This window comes from Wyeomyia smithii, chromosome 2 (assembly GCF_029784165.1).
Source record: "Wyeomyia smithii strain HCP4-BCI-WySm-NY-G18 chromosome 2, ASM2978416v1, whole genome shotgun sequence".
Lineage (NCBI taxonomy): Eukaryota > Metazoa > Arthropoda > Insecta > Diptera > Culicidae > Wyeomyia > Wyeomyia smithii.
In genome coordinates, this window is record NC_073695.1 from 3,850,085 (window position 1) to 3,864,539 (window position 14,455).

General features: G+C 39.0%; 3 protein-coding genes across 11 annotated transcripts; 2 read left to right on the plus strand and 1 right to left on the minus strand.

The window, feature by feature from the left end:
* The first annotated feature begins 7,154 nt into the window (after nucleotides 1-7,154).
* On the plus strand, nucleotides 7,155-10,962 carry LOC129725487 (uncharacterized). Of its 7 annotated transcripts, none has more exons than XM_055681405.1 (4): nucleotides 7,155-7,366; nucleotides 7,919-7,958; nucleotides 9,924-10,067; nucleotides 10,130-10,961. In XM_055681405.1, the coding sequence occupies exons 1-4, from the start codon at nucleotides 7,304-7,306 to the stop codon at nucleotides 10,210-10,212; spliced, it is 330 nt and encodes a 109-aa protein (XP_055537380.1). In that variant the 5' UTR covers nucleotides 7,155-7,303; the 3' UTR covers nucleotides 10,213-10,961. The 7 variants fall into 7 exon arrangements, 4 of the variants coding, with proteins under 4 accessions (XP_055537380.1, XP_055537382.1, XP_055537378.1 ...); XM_055681407.1 differs by having other exon boundaries at nucleotides 7,156-7,366; nucleotides 9,927-10,067; nucleotides 10,130-10,960; XM_055681403.1 differs by lacking the exons at nucleotides 7,155-7,366; nucleotides 7,919-7,958 and adding exons at nucleotides 8,225-8,418; nucleotides 8,861-8,909 and having other exon boundaries at nucleotides 10,130-10,962.
* On the minus strand, nucleotides 10,265-13,420 carry LOC129725484 (uncharacterized). 3 transcript variants are annotated; one of them, XM_055681399.1, is made up of 6 exons: nucleotides 13,215-13,420; nucleotides 11,811-11,955; nucleotides 11,004-11,758; nucleotides 10,841-10,942; nucleotides 10,575-10,777; nucleotides 10,265-10,506 (listed from the first exon to the last, which is right to left on the minus strand). In XM_055681399.1, exons 2-6 carry the CDS (start codon nucleotides 11,946-11,948, stop codon nucleotides 10,352-10,354), a joined length of 1,353 nt encoding a protein of 450 aa, XP_055537374.1. In that variant the 5' UTR covers nucleotides 11,949-11,955; nucleotides 13,215-13,420; the 3' UTR covers nucleotides 10,265-10,351. The 3 variants fall into 3 exon arrangements, with proteins under 3 accessions (XP_055537374.1, XP_055537376.1, XP_055537375.1); XM_055681401.1 differs by having other exon boundaries at nucleotides 11,004-11,743; nucleotides 13,215-13,392; XM_055681400.1 differs by lacking the exon at nucleotides 13,215-13,420 and having other exon boundaries at nucleotides 11,811-12,174.
* On the plus strand, nucleotides 12,254-13,166 carry LOC129725486 (uncharacterized). Its single transcript, XM_055681402.1, has 4 exons — nucleotides 12,254-12,535; nucleotides 12,591-12,703; nucleotides 12,760-12,853; nucleotides 12,918-13,166. Exons 1-4 carry the CDS (start codon nucleotides 12,254-12,256, stop codon nucleotides 13,035-13,037), a joined length of 609 nt encoding a protein of 202 aa, XP_055537377.1. The 3' UTR covers nucleotides 13,038-13,166.
* Nucleotides 13,421-14,455: the final 1,035 nt, after the last annotated feature.

The window sequence follows — 14,455 nt, forward strand, 5'->3', positions numbered from 1 at the left end:
AAGTAACGAAGCATTTTTATCAATCTTCACGGAAACATGTCACCTTGAAACGGTATTTATATGAGTTTTTGCATTTTTTTGTATTTGGTAACGAAGTTGATGAAATGTTCACATTTCGTAAGAACAGCCTATACGTGCGGTACGGCGAGCGGAAAGGACATAAATAGAATCTGCATCCTTTTAAACCAAAAAAAAACTATGTTGGCATTTCTCATAAAAGTTTCAGAGGTAACCAACGTCATTTAGAATATTTCTGTCGTTAAGTACAAAATCAAACAAACCTTTGTTATCATAATTCTTTCACATGTCAACTGACATTACTTACTTAACTTTACTTTTATGGTGACATCCAGCGCGTGCGAGGTCTGCCTCGAAGTCGTCGGCCTCTATCCGGTTCTCTGCTTAATATTATCTTTGCCGGTCGCTCACCCGCCATCCGTGCTTAATGGCCAGCCGACTGTAACCTGCCGTGTTTTATCAGCTTGACAGTATCAGCGTGTTTGTATACTTCGTATAACTCGTGATTCTTGCGCCTGCGCCACACCCAATTCTCTAGTTTCCCTCCGAGTATTGATCGCAGGATTCTACGCTCGCAGATCCCAAGCGCTCGTCGATCGGCCTCCTTCCACGTTCACGATTCATGCTGTAGAGCACCACCGGAAGGACCAATGTCCTTTAGAGCGCAAATTTCGTACGGATCTGTAGGCTACGGGACCTAAGCTGATTTCGCAAACCGTAATAAGCCCTATTCGCTGCCGCAATCCGTCTCTTCATCTCGCGGCTCACCTCGTTGTCACATATCACGAGAGTAACAAGATAAACAAACTTGTCAACCACTTCGAAAGTATCACCATCCATCTCTGCGCACCTGCCCTTCGTGTTGCTCCTTCTAAAGCTATGTTGAACAGCAAGGTCAAGAGCCCGTCAGCCTGCTTCAGACCATCTAACGATCTAACGTCACGAAAGCGTCCGATGATGTGTCTGCAAGTTGTGTTCTCGAAACTTGTCGAGAATATGTCTAAAGGTAAACATCTAGTCCGTTGTAGATCGTCCCACTCGAAAACCGCAACCGTTATTAACGTCTTTACCGATGTGAATAAAGTAAACAGTTTTTGGAGGAGTTTAAATCTGGAAATGGAATCAGTTCGTTTTTATTGTATTACTGATTTGATTTGTGACTACATTAATTATCTATAGATAAATCGTCCAGCTCAAACCTTTGAAGGGGTATGTGGCCAAACCATCATCATCATCATTGGTATTCTCCAACAAAGATTTCCTACAACGGCCTCAGTTGCTGAAACGGGATACGGGAGAAAATTCCATAAGCGGAATTGAGGAGGGTTATGCCTCGAAAGTTACTACAGTCGAGTCTATGTCCCTTCTTAAAGATAGGGTATATGAGTCCTTCTAGCCAGTCCGTAGGTAGTTGTTCCTCAGGCCGTACCCTTAGGATAATCTGATGAATTGCACCACAGCTGATCGCTCCCGATTTTGAAAAGTTCGGCCGGTAAACCGTCCTTCCCAGCGGCTTTGTGGTTCTCCAGCTCTTTGTAAGCATTCTTCACTTCGTTCGATGTTGGTGGGTCCACAGGTTGTCCGTCCTCCCCAATTTCTATCCTATTCCCCTCGACGACTCTCCTACCTTCCTCACCCGTCAACACCACTTCAAAATGTTGCTTTCAACGCCTGGCCACCTGCGATTCAGGTTCCCCTCCATGTCAATGCACATGGCAGGTACTGGCACGGTCCGGTTCCTGATTCCCTTAATCGGTCTATAGAATCTCTTCGTGTCGTACCTGGTGAAGCAATTCTCCGCCTCCGCGAGGACGCGATCGTAGTGCTCACGTTTCTTACGGCGGTGAAGCCGCTTTTCGGCAGTTGCCTCCCGGTATTTCTCCCGCACCTGACGCGTCACAAGATTAGCTGCTAAGGCGTCGTACACAAATTACGTAACGCTAAAAGTTTATTTATTTCAGACCCCATTCCCCCTATGTAATGATAAACGTTCGATATGACTCCCCCCCCCCCTAAGATTACTTAACGCTGAACGACGTGATCCCCTTCAAAATAGTCAATTTGTCCCTATTACCCCCTAACTACAATTTCATCGATAGAGTGACTCGTTCTGATATCTCTTTTTACCACATCGATATTCAGCTGCTCCATCTCCTCCAACGATCGCTTCGAATAGTGGGCCAACGCCAGGTCCAGCCAGAACACCGCGTCTTCGCCCTTATATTTTTTGATGAACTTCCAGCAGGCACTTCGTGCTAAAAATTTCCACGTTCACTGCCAGTCCGGAGCAGAAGAATAGCGGCTTTGACATCCTCTTCTAGCTGATTTTCAGCCACAGCAGCACCTTCTTGGGGAACTTGGTGTGTGAAATGAACTTCACCTCAAAGTTAACTTCCTTCGTGGGGGAAGTAAAAACGAAGTGCCTGCCAGTCGTTGCCATTCAGGATGAGATAGGTCTCGTCATCCACCACCACCGCCACGTCGCGATTCGCCGGGAAAATCGACTTGACCATCTTATTCAGGCTGCCGCTGCGTCATTGCTTGCAGCTCCGAGACCAGTTGACGGGACTGCCACTTCCTGACATGTATGTCCATGTTCGCCAGATGCTTTTTTACACAGCACACAGCAGTATAGCCACTTTTCCCTCGGTCTTCCTCTTTGGTATCTTTTGGAGCTTCTTGTCGCTCAGAGTGGTCAGCCGTCCGGAACCGGGCTTTCTTCCGATGTTCTAATTGTAGTCCAATAGTGCCCAGATGTTGTAGTTGCCGGAACGGGCGTATCCGGCGTCTAAAAAGTGGCACACGATGTCTGTTTTCCAGGCGACGGGGTATAAAATTTACATTTGAAATTTAACTAGGTCCTCCTAGGTGACATACTAAAGATATATTATTGACTGTTCCAAAGTTAGTAGTAAGACAATGCAATTCCGGACCAGCAAATGTTTGTAACAGTTTTGCCAGTTTCCCGATATGTTCTTATTTTGTTCTCAAAAATCTTGATTATAATTATTTTTACGAAAGTTTTCAAACAAAATGTTACTAAATAAGTGATAATGAAGGACTCGTGTTTCTTTGATTCTCTGGAGCAGTTTCTAAAATCAAATTCTCGAATATCCACCCAGGAAACATTCCAGATTTTAAAGCGTATTACAAGTACAAAATAAATTGTAACAGTCCAAGAGTATCATAAAACATAAATTGTTACTTAGGACTGATTCTATCTGGCCTTTTAATTTTTTTCCTTATTTTGAGTATTTGTCGAAAGTGTTTCGTGTTCACGTATTTAATGTTAATTTTATTTCCATTGTTTTTTTTTTTCAATGTTATTGCAGCTGGTCTCGAAAGCTCTGTAAAATTCGGGTGTTCAATGAGAAAGTATACTGTTGAATTCAAGTATAGGTCGGACTCGATTATCCGGGGGCTCGATTAACCGGGGCTCGATTATCCTGAGAAAATGGTTCGATTAACCGGAGTATTTTTTTTCTGTATTTCTATAACGTACTTTTGTCTTCCGGGTCATTAGAAGGTTCGGAGTTGTTCATAATTGTAGCGGTACAAGCCCTATTCCGCTTAGGCAGTTCGTTTTTGGCAGCTTTCTCGCCGTTCCTTCAACCAATTCTTACTCAATAACCTCCAAAAGCAAGGAATTATGTTTTTTTGTTATCAATGAGGACAACCGCTATTGGTAAACCGGTTTCACATTTATGGCAGGAACATATTCCTGTAATATAATGGCCATGACCATTGCAGTACTTAGAACCACCAGCAGGCCTGTCCCGGTTCTTTTCCGGATACTCTCGGATTATTGAACCAAGACTCATCAAGCGAAATTAATAACGACTTGAAATCCGCAAAGTAGTCCATATCGAGCGTCTAGGTCGTTATGGGTCACTCAAGGAATAGAAAAAAAACATGATTGTTGTTTTATTTCGTTTTTACATCTTCGAGATAACACAGTGCAACAAAAATTGACTTTTTTTCTGCCTTGACTTCTATATAAAAATTTTTTGTGTATTTTTATGCAAAACTAAGTTTCTCCGAGTTTGAACATGTTTCAACTTAAGGGGCAACAATGGCGCCATTTTGAATTTTTGAGAAACCGGTATTTTTTGATGTTTTTTCGACGCCATTTTGTTTTAAGACCAAATATCAAAATTCTGTTTTAAGACCAAATATCAAAATTCTAAGAGTTTGTCCACATATTAGCATCTTTTTACCCATCTTTTGAAAAAAAAAAACAGATCTCAAATCGGACAAAAACTTAGCTCAAAACAGTGATTCTACGAAACTGGTTTTGGCATAGTTTTAATATATTTCACAAAGCAAAAAAATATCGAGTATGTCTGAGCATTAATTGTAATTTGCTAATATCTTGAAGTGGTAGTCAAATTATATCTTATCTTAAGTAAAAAAGTCTCAGAAATCGAATGGTAGGTGTTTGATCTACGTAAAATGTCAGCAGATAAACATATTTTTGTATTGTAACAGAATTGGGGCAAAATCGACATTTTTCCATAACGTACTTTTGTCTTCCGGGTCATTAGAAGTTGCATCTCCCAGATGGTCTCGAGGTACGATGCTGGCCTAACAAGCCAGTCTTCGTATGTTCGAGTCTCGGTTCGGGAGAGACTTATAGCGAATTTCTTTATTCCACCAGCTCATCTCGTTTTGACCTGGAAGCGCACTAACTGCTGTCAAAACCCTTATTTATTCGCTCGATTTTGACCCAGTTTTGACCTGCCGTGCTGCCCGAAGCGCACTGTAAAATTTGTCAGCTTCAACCCACCACCGCACGTGCTAAGTTCGTAAACAATTATCTGGCATCTCTTTCTTACTTGTGTCTTACTTGGATCGTAGCGCTAGCCCCGCAATTGTCCTGTACACTTAACAGTCGGCTGCGAAGTCTGTGTAAATTTAATAAAACAGAAGGTCAAGTTCCGAATCGGAATGTAGCACCAAGGCTTTGCTTTGCTTTTTGCTCAGAAATAATCGATATTATTTTGCTTTGTGAAATACACTAAAACTATGCCAAAACCGGTTTCGTAGAATCACCGTTTTGAGCTCAGTTATTGTCCGATTTAAAATCTGTTTTTTTTTCAAAAGATGGGTAAAAAGATGCTAATATGTGGACAAACTCTTAGAATTTTGATATTTGGTCTTGAAACAAAATGGCGTCGAAAAACATCAAAAACGTCCAGTTTCTCAAAAATTTAAAATGGCGCCATTGTTGCCCCTTAAGTTGAAATATGTTCAAACTCCGGGAAATTTATTTTCGCATCAAACTTCATCAAAAAATCATACATAGAAGCCAAGACAAAAAAATAGTTGCACTGTGTAATCAATATAACTTAATTTATTATTACGTATATCTGTATAACAAACGTCGACAAATAGTCTAAAGACAATTTTTTATTTTTTTCGTCGGCACATGCATTGTGTACAATTTATTGTAATAGAAAACTCACTGCCCTAGATGAGAGATATTAAAAATTTGAATAAAAAATATGCCTCGATTATCCGGAAGGTTCGATTATCCGGAGCGAAATGTTTTTCAAAACTCCGAGTCCGACCTGTATTTTTTTCCTGAAAACCTTCCGGATCCCAGAGGGATTTCTTTACACCGTGGATAGCATGTAATCAAATTGACCAAGCTGTGGGAAAAGCGAATAGAAATCATCGCAGATACTGCCCAATGTGCTTTCATCCCAGCCTAATTATAGGTAAAATGTAAGAGCAATATTTTCTACTGATTAATCTCGGCAACCCAAATGTCCAATTTCTCCACATTTTTGTCAAGACAAGTTATTTAATTGCAACATAAAATGGATACTTGACATGAGTCGTCTTGCGACCTCCTAATATGTCAGTAAAATTTTTACAGAATCTGTTTAGCGGTCATTTACCTGCTTAGAATGGAATATTGTAATTGTAGTTGTAATTGTGTAGTATAGAAGGGGGCCCAGGGCCAGGTCTCCAGTGTATACACCGTCCATGCTATACTAGTAGTATAGTGGAGATGGAACAATAAAGCGATCAGGTGGATCAAAATAGTATTGTCCAACTTACTGATTTGAGACAGAACGGCAATACTGGATTTTTGCACGAATCATTGTAATTGAGCATGACATCGTGCAACCCGCAAGCACTTCAGCAGCACTCATACAAAATAAGACATTGGTTGTAATAACAATAGTAATAGTAATTTGCTTTTTTACATACCTGCTGTGCCCTCATTCTTTACTTACCCCGTTTCATGTTTGTTACCTTTAATCACTCTTTCATTGACCCTTGTTTGATTGTATTCCTCGGGGTAATTGCTTGATTCTTCGTTTGCTCTAATTCTTGATTTTTCTCGCTTTTTTTTTTTTGAAAAAGAGGAAACTGGATTAATAATTTGATTTGAACAATAAAAATTAATATAAATAAGTCTAAATTACGACCGCGCATATATCTAACTACTGGTTGAGCGTTGGCTTTGAGAAAGTTGATAACGCAATCTTTTGATTACTATACCAAATTCCTTTACTGAGCCCTCTCGGCACCTCAGTAGAAAGCATGTCTTAGTTGTCACAATAGTCAATTAAAAATGCTTAATCCGTAAAAGACGAGATCAATCAATCTGACCTTTTATCAAATTGTTAAATGATTCAAACATTCCACCCAATCATTATCATCAACATTCAACTTCATCTTATTACGGCCGTTGCAATGAAAGACTCTGATGAGCTTTATAGACATTTAAAATTATTTTACAATGGTCATGCTGTTTGCAGTATTAGGTTAAGTTTTATTGCTTCTTTATTTTGATTACCAGCGAAAAGCCCATCAAAGTCTTTTCAAAGAACGTTTGAGGTGTTTTGCAATTAGCATCTGGCCTTATTAGACTGGGTCTATCTTGTATAATACATAACCGAAAAGAGTATTTTAGTTCACAAATTTAAACCAGATATTACTAATTGCAAAACCGTCAAGCCCCTCAACCTAGCAGAGGGATTTACCTGCTTAGAATGGAATATTGCCAACGAATCATTGCGTCCGATACTATTACCCCTAACACTATTTACAGTCGATATCATACCAAATAACCGGTTGCTCTTATCTTCTTGCACCGAGAATCTTATCATTATAGTCACAACAAGTTGCGACATTCAGTATTCCCCGGGCAATTCTCAATAAATCAACTGAAAAATAGTGTTTAAGGAATTTATTCGCCATCGGGTGTAGTTTTTCAACACAGACAACATTTGTGACGAAATTATTGCGTTTCCAGTGCAACTTCAGAAAAATGTACACCGCTTCTATTCTCATGCTTGCATTGTTTGGACTTATTATGGCAGCAATTACAGTGGTATCGTAATATCAGAAAAATGTGTGACGAATAATTTCTATCGGTTCTAAAGTTTTATGTGGTTTTGATCTGATAGTTTGGCTCAATAAACGGGAGATTTTTTTTTGTCTAAAAAAAATACTCACATTAGGTTTAAATTCAAAATGTTTCCCGGTTATTAGAAATCAATGATCATTGCTTCCGCTCATTTCTCAAAAATACATTGTGATTATACCATAATATTTAACAAAACTAATGAGGTCCCCAAAATTATTACCGACTTGAAGAGTAGTCTAAATTCAAATCTAACAGCTATTTGAATTGTTTTTAAATCTGAGTGGCGGTCAACAATCATATCATGTAGTCCCATAAAAAAGTATGAATGCTTCGGATTATCAAAGATGAAGACAATATAGGAAATGCAAGCCAAAGCTAACCCCCATCAAGAGTTATTGAGATGCAAACAGGAAGATTTCTTCAATAAAAACCACACATTTAGCGAGTTGATAGCAAATCGAATCGTTACTTACCCTTTTGTGATAATTTTTTAATGGTTTTAAATTGATGTTTTAGTATCGACGTTATCAACTAAAACAAAAGCTGTTACCGCGAGGTAAGTACGTCATTACTTTCTGATGGGTTGAGCACACTACTAAAACCGGGTTCATTCATATTCGCTCTTTGAAAAAAGGATGACCAATTTCTTTGTAGCTGCTACAGTGTGTGTTTGATACTATAGACACAATAAATATTAGCGATTGCCTTGCTAAAAACAATCGAATGACTAATAAACAGTAAACTTCTTATCACTCAGAAAGCATTATCAGTACTTTCGACTAATCGCAATCGGTGATAAATCGTGCCTCAGGTTGGTTTCTCGAATTTTGGATTTCAAATTAAAATCTTTATTCGCCAGTCGATTGGAACTGCGAGAATGATTTGCAAGCGAGAGGAATTTTGTAGAAAAAAGTAACAAACTAACAACTCAGTATCATAAACTGACAATGGCAGAAGTGGAACTGTTTACGATGGTGCTGATAATACTGATGGTTTCGCTGGCATCATCATCTGCGGTAGGCGAGAAATTACGAGGAGAAATTTGTTGTTTCTTGACGTAGGACTACGCCTACCTTTACAGTACTGCAATACTCTATGAAAACTAAAATGTGATGATTCTCATCCATTTTAGTACCTTCGTAACTTTTTTTTTTTATTTGTTACCGTGGGTACTAACGAGTTAATCAATAGTACCCTTACAGCGCAAAAGCCGAAATCACATTGTGTACCCTTCATCGAGGGTATAGGAGCACTTTCCCTATGCGCAGGTTAGAAAGAGTTAAAAATACCGTTTTACCGATAGTTGTCCTAGTTTTATAGACAACTCCGTGAACACTAGGGCAACTATGCATGAAAGCCAAATCAACTCCTCATACCATCCGTAGTCCTACGTCAAGCCTGCGTGCGGTTAGGCACGGATCCTTCTGCTTTTGATACGAGTTAAATAATTTTCTCCAGGTTGCTCTTTACAGGCGTTACAAGCGTATACATAAACAGCAAAACCTAGGTAAATAAATGATTCTTGTGAACGGATTTAACACTTTCACGACTGATTGAAAAATTTGGCACTGATCTCCGGTTTCTCCTAAAAGCTACCGGAAAACTTTCCAATCTAGAACTGTGGCACTGAATTGCATCCAAAAAAGAAGTGGACGCGTGGTAATTTATTTTTTGCTATCAAAAACATTCAAAGCAACTAAATTGATTAATTTGCTTGCTTTTAGCAACTTGTTAACTAATTGAAAACATTTAAAATGGATTATATGTCCAATTTTACAACTTGTCAACTTCCGATAGGATATTTTCATCAGCTCTATCAGCGCTTGTATGAATTTTATGCAATTTTAACCATAATCCCCTGCGTCTTTAACATTGCATTGTTCTACCACTAATCTTGATGTGATAAAATTAACTTCGAAAGTAATGCTCCTAACCTCAATTGTTTAAGAGGCAGTTTTCCAGAATAATCGAAATTTTTGTGTGTTTATCGTGGCATTACCAAACTGAAAGAAACTCTGGATTGAAAATAGCACTACAAATAACTCTCAGCAAATAACATACAGGTCACACAACCCTCCCATCCAGATCAAATAAGGCAAAAATTTCATTGAGTAGGAAGCTTACCAATGCGGCCAAGTGGTGATCCAATTACATTCAACTCGCGTTCTATACAACACGGCTTTGTAAGCCACTGACGAGGAATTCACTATATCCTTCTTTAGAATAACGTTGCCTAAAATATTCAACAACACATAGAAACATTATTCTACTGGTATTAGATTTTGTATTAATTGATATTAATTTTGTTACTGGCAGCCACAAAAAGTATCCATTTGCACACGGTTACTTCGATTGCTAGTTTACAAAGTTGCATTTTCTAGTTTCGAAAATAATTTAAAAAATTGTCACATCTCGAAAGTTTGTCAGCGCCAACTATGCTGCTCACAAATTATCATACATTTCCATGAACCAAATACTACAATCGAACTGATCTAACGAGTGTTATTCCGTTACAATCCAGCAGCAGCGGCTACGGAAAATTCTGCCATCGTGTACACAATTCCAACAAATCAACCAGCCGGGCAAACAACTTCCAGTAACAGCGGAGGTATAACACTGTTTCCGAATCGGACAACCACCCTCAATTTACGACCGGTCAGCAGCGGTAAGCAAATTGTTGCGGTACATTGCTCAAAAGTTTAAAGTTTAAATTTTCACTCCCAACAGATCTGCCCCCATCGTACGAAGATGTCACGAAAAATGCAACACCCACAACTACGGCAGCAGGACCAGCGGTTACTGCCAGTTAACTTTTCAAGGCCTGTGATACGCGAATACCTGAACTCGTGAACTAGTTATAAGCTTTTCGGTTTTGACTTTTTTTTAATAACAGCATTCGGCAATAAAAATAAACACTGCTCATACAATAGATATTAACAAAACAAACAATCACTTGCCTTCAACGGGTGCCGCTCCTGGCTTGTTATGTTCCAGCAAATCCTTTAGTTTTGGACCGTTCCGACCGTAGGGATCATCAGGCAGAAAAAAAGCATCCATGGCCCAGGTGTAGCCAATGACCCGCGTTTCGATGATCTTTTTCCAAGCTAAAACACAAACGAAGATAATTACCAAAGCGCGAAAAAAAAATCAAATACATCAGAAGCACACGTACAATCGCTTTCAGTCAACAGGTCGCGAAAGTTGTCATTCGAAATGATCACACCATCGAACTTTTCCGTTACGGAAATGATCAGTCGATCGTCATAGGACGAGGACCATTGGCCGGGCAAGTTTTTGCTTGGTGCCAGTAAGACGTCACCGTCTTTGTACAATTTTTCCAGCAACTTCTGATCGGTACTTTTGTCCTTTTTGAGCCTGAAATTAGACGTTACTTTGAAATTCATCTCAAGAGAGAATAATTGTTTATCTCAGATATACCGGAATTGTGGCACTACAGCCTTGACTTCGTGACCCATTTTCTTGAAGTATTGTATGCAAATTTCCAACCCTTTGACTGAGAAAACCTGTCCGCACGTGTGTCTGAAAAACATCAAACTAGCATTAGAAAGAATGACGAAAAAAAGAAAAATTATCAACTCACCCATAAGCAACATTGTTTCCATCGATGATGACCATACGTTTGGTAGTGGTACTCTCAGAATTCGCACTCTTCGCTATGTCATTACTCCGCTTCTTTCGTGGCGTTCTTTTTCTTCTGTTTGGATTTTCCAGCTCGTATCCAATGGGAATAAATTCTAATGGGGGCTCTTTCGTAGCGGGCTCCGATCGGTCCAGATCGATTACTTCCGAGCAAAATATCACGGAACAGTCCTCCGAGTCTGACCGCTTCGGACGTGGTATTTTTGGTTTATTCGATTCCGCTTCATCGTCCAAGATAGCGATCTCTTCTGGGTTTAGTCTAGCGTTTAGAAAGTTGTGTCGTGATTCGTCTTCGTCTCTGATTTCACCTTCTTCTAGGACGCTTTCCATTAGCATCACACTCAGATCATCATCCTGCTCAACAGCATTATCTGGCTTGAGGTATTGGGGCACTTCTTTATCATTGAAGCCACCTGTCGTATCGATATAAAACATCGGCACGGATTCTGGTGCAGGAAGTGAATCATCCTCCGAATCAATTACGATAGGCTCGGAACCGGTTGTTTTCAGACCGCGCTTAGTAAAGCGATTGTTGAGTTTCCGTGGTGACAAAGATGTCGAACGCCTGTTGGGTGGCGGAGGAGGTGCTACGGGCGGATATAATACAGTTCGGCGGGACGATGATGGTTGATTGTTATTTTGCTGTTTACGTTTTTCCTTCATTAGTGATCGCCGTAGAAGCTTTTGTTGCAAGACCTACAATAAAAGTGGTCATTTTCAAATAGCAGTCTACCATGTATGAACTTACCTTCTGTGCCGATCTCATCTTGCGCCGATTGGCTTCTCTGATCTCTGGTAGTCTAGGTTTTGAGAGTCGAGCACCCGCCGATCGTCGAGGAGTTTTTCGAAGGCCAACGCTTCGGCGTATTTTCTGATTTCGTGCCATCTATCATCTAAACCAACGGATTGATATTGTTATTATCAAGTATCTAATTGAATGAATAAAAAAGAGCTTCCTTCAAGGGCGACCCCCGACTACCGTTGACACTAGAGCGAATGGAGAAAAGCACCCTCTGTCAAAATGCACGTGTCCAACTGTTCTGCGCATGTGTCCTTGACATGCTTCAGAAGGCTAGCTTTTGTTGTAACAATCATATTTTTCTGTCGAGATCGAATCAATCTTCATCTGGCCAAGTTGCAGGCTTCTCCTGTGTTTTCTTCAGTTTGCAGTAAATTTCAAACACATTTAAAATGGAAGCAATCTGGCAAAATATTACAACGGCGTTGGAAGTTCCCTCGGATGTGGCCGATAAATGGTTATTTAAACTGAAAGAACAATATTCTCAATCGAACCGCTGCTATCATAACGAAGAGCAGATGATTCATAAAAAGTCGAAGCACTTATCCGGAGCCAGTATTTGCATTCAGCTGGCTTGTCTGTTCCAGTACTATCATTTCGTTGCTGGAAAGGATTGTGTAAAGGAAAACTGTGATGCTCTGAAGGAATTTCTAGCGGAAGCAAAACTGGAAAACGTTAGTATGGCCAACAAAGCAAAAGCATTAGGAGTAATGAGTTTTTTTAATGCAGAAATCATTGGAAAACAACACATTGCGGTTACTCGGAGATGTTACCGTTGAAAGTATCGACCTTCCAGAGGATGATGTGCTCTTTTTTCAAGATCTGGATCTGTTAATTTTAGGGTAATGTTTTTAAAATTCGCTTCTGCCTAAAGTACATTCATAGTTACTGATTTTAGGTATTCTGCGGATGAATATAAGCAATACAGCAAACAGCTGAGAGAGGAATACTCCGAGCTGGATAGCGGGTCTTACAACAGAATGAGATTGAAGGTACTAATTGTGTATTCGAGTGCTAGCAAAAACAAATGTAATTTACTAGAAATGAATATTTCAGATTCTTCAAACCTTCAACCGGATTCCATTCATTTACGCCTCTAAGGAATTGGGAGACAAATACGAACAAACTGCCAGAGCCAACATTGGAAATGAAATCAAGGAATTGCAAAATAATTAACTCTAGCCAATACTGTTGGTATCTCGTGTTTCCATATCTTGTTTGCATCAAGGATTATTACCATCGATGAAAAGTATCTATATATATACAAATAATAAAAATTGTAACGTAACAACGGAAGAATTGCATTGCTATAAAAAAAAAATAATTGTATTGATATACACAGACCGAACTTACCGACAAAATTCAGCAGCTTTATAAACGGACACACGTAGTAACTAAATTTATAAAACGCTTTTTTTGCGCGAAAATAATTTTCAAATATTATACAGTAACTACAGAAACGCTAATATATGGCGCAGAAATCACCAGTTGAACAAACAAAAACTGTCAAATTCGCACTCTATCTGTTTTTGTTGCTCTCGTTCGACGTGTTGTGAAGTGGTTAAGGTTGATTTGTAAAATACGTTACCCATTTCGAGAAACCGGTTTGAACCGTTTCAACCAACGGAAGCCAGTCTGGGCAAGGTATCAAATATTTCGACTGTTGATTGTTTGATTTCAGATAATTTCGGGTATGGATTTTCTTGAATATTTCGCGTGAGTAAATTGACCAACTCATATTTTTTTTATTGTCGTACAAAATGGTACGATGAGACTCAGAGTTTAATTTGCAGTCCCCCGAATACAGTTCAACACACTTAAAACTGGATCTCAAGCTGAATATTTTTCACGCGAATTCTACGTGATTTTCATTTGAATTCATTGACCTGGTTAGATGAATTATTCTGCGACTTTTATTCAAAAGACATATGCATTTAATGTGGTAGTTTTCAGAAATTATCAAAATATGTTACATAATAAATCGGCCGGGTATGTAATTCGTCCATTCGTAAATAAATTATACGACTTAAAAATTGGTAAATAGAATGACATTCGCTGCCGATAATTACTGTTAGCTGTATGAACGGGGAACTTCTCATCCTCTGAACTGAATCTCTGTTAAACCTGTAAGCTCAAAACTCTATATCAAATTATTATGGTTTTCCAAAAACTCACTTATTGACATATAATCGAGAACTTCTGTTTCGTGTTCTGAAACTGAATCAGACTTCGCCTTTTTGCTTTCTGGATATTTTCGCACAGAAAATTCACGCGATACCTACTTTTTCTAGAACATTCGTTTGGCGTTGTTAAGTTCACGTAGATGGTACGTAATAATATATAGTATGCATGTGATTTTCACGTAGATGTTATGTTTGTCACAGAAATCATGCAAAATGACAGAAAATTAACCATTACAGGAACTTTCACGTAACTATAACGTGGAAAATATTTTGAGTGTATGTTTATAGAGTTTCTACACCTGATCTCACCAATACAGGCTTAGTCTGTATCCTTATAAAATCGATTTGTTTTCAACCAAAAAATCAGCTGATATTCAATTTCGAAAAATATTTCACTTATGAATCCTAGTT

Bases quoted from the DNA above. Each gene is read 5' to 3' on its own strand.
- LOC129725487 (XM_055681403.1), top strand. From the start codon at position 8,350: ATGGCAGAAGTGGAACTGTTTACGATGGTGCTGATAATACTGATGGTT. The intron at 8,419-8,860 runs GTAGGCGAGAAA...AATTTTCTCCAG, and splicing joins CGCTGGCATCATCATCTGCG to GTTGCTCTTTACAGGCGTTA. The intron at 8,910-9,923 runs GTAAATAAATGA...GTTACAATCCAG, and splicing joins ACATAAACAGCAAAACCTAG to CAGCAGCGGCTACGGAAAAT.
- LOC129725484 (XM_055681399.1), bottom strand. From the start codon at position 11,948: ATGGCACGAAATCAGAAAATACGCCGAAGCGTTGGCCTTCGAAAAACT. The intron at 10,943-11,003 runs GTGAGTTGATAA...GATGTTTTTCAG, and splicing joins GGAAACAATGTTGCTTATGG to ACACACGTGCGGACAGGTTT. The intron at 10,778-10,840 runs GTATATCTGAGA...GTCTAATTTCAG, and splicing joins GCTGTAGTGCCACAATTCCG to GCTCAAAAAGGACAAAAGTA.
- LOC129725486 (XM_055681402.1), top strand. From the start codon at position 12,254: ATGGAAGCAATCTGGCAAAATATTACAACGGCGTTGGAAGTTCCCTCG. The intron at 12,536-12,590 runs GTTAGTATGGCC...TTTTTAATGCAG, and splicing joins CGGAAGCAAAACTGGAAAAC to AAATCATTGGAAAACAACAC. The intron at 12,704-12,759 runs GTAATGTTTTTA...TACTGATTTTAG, and splicing joins CTGGATCTGTTAATTTTAGG to GTATTCTGCGGATGAATATA.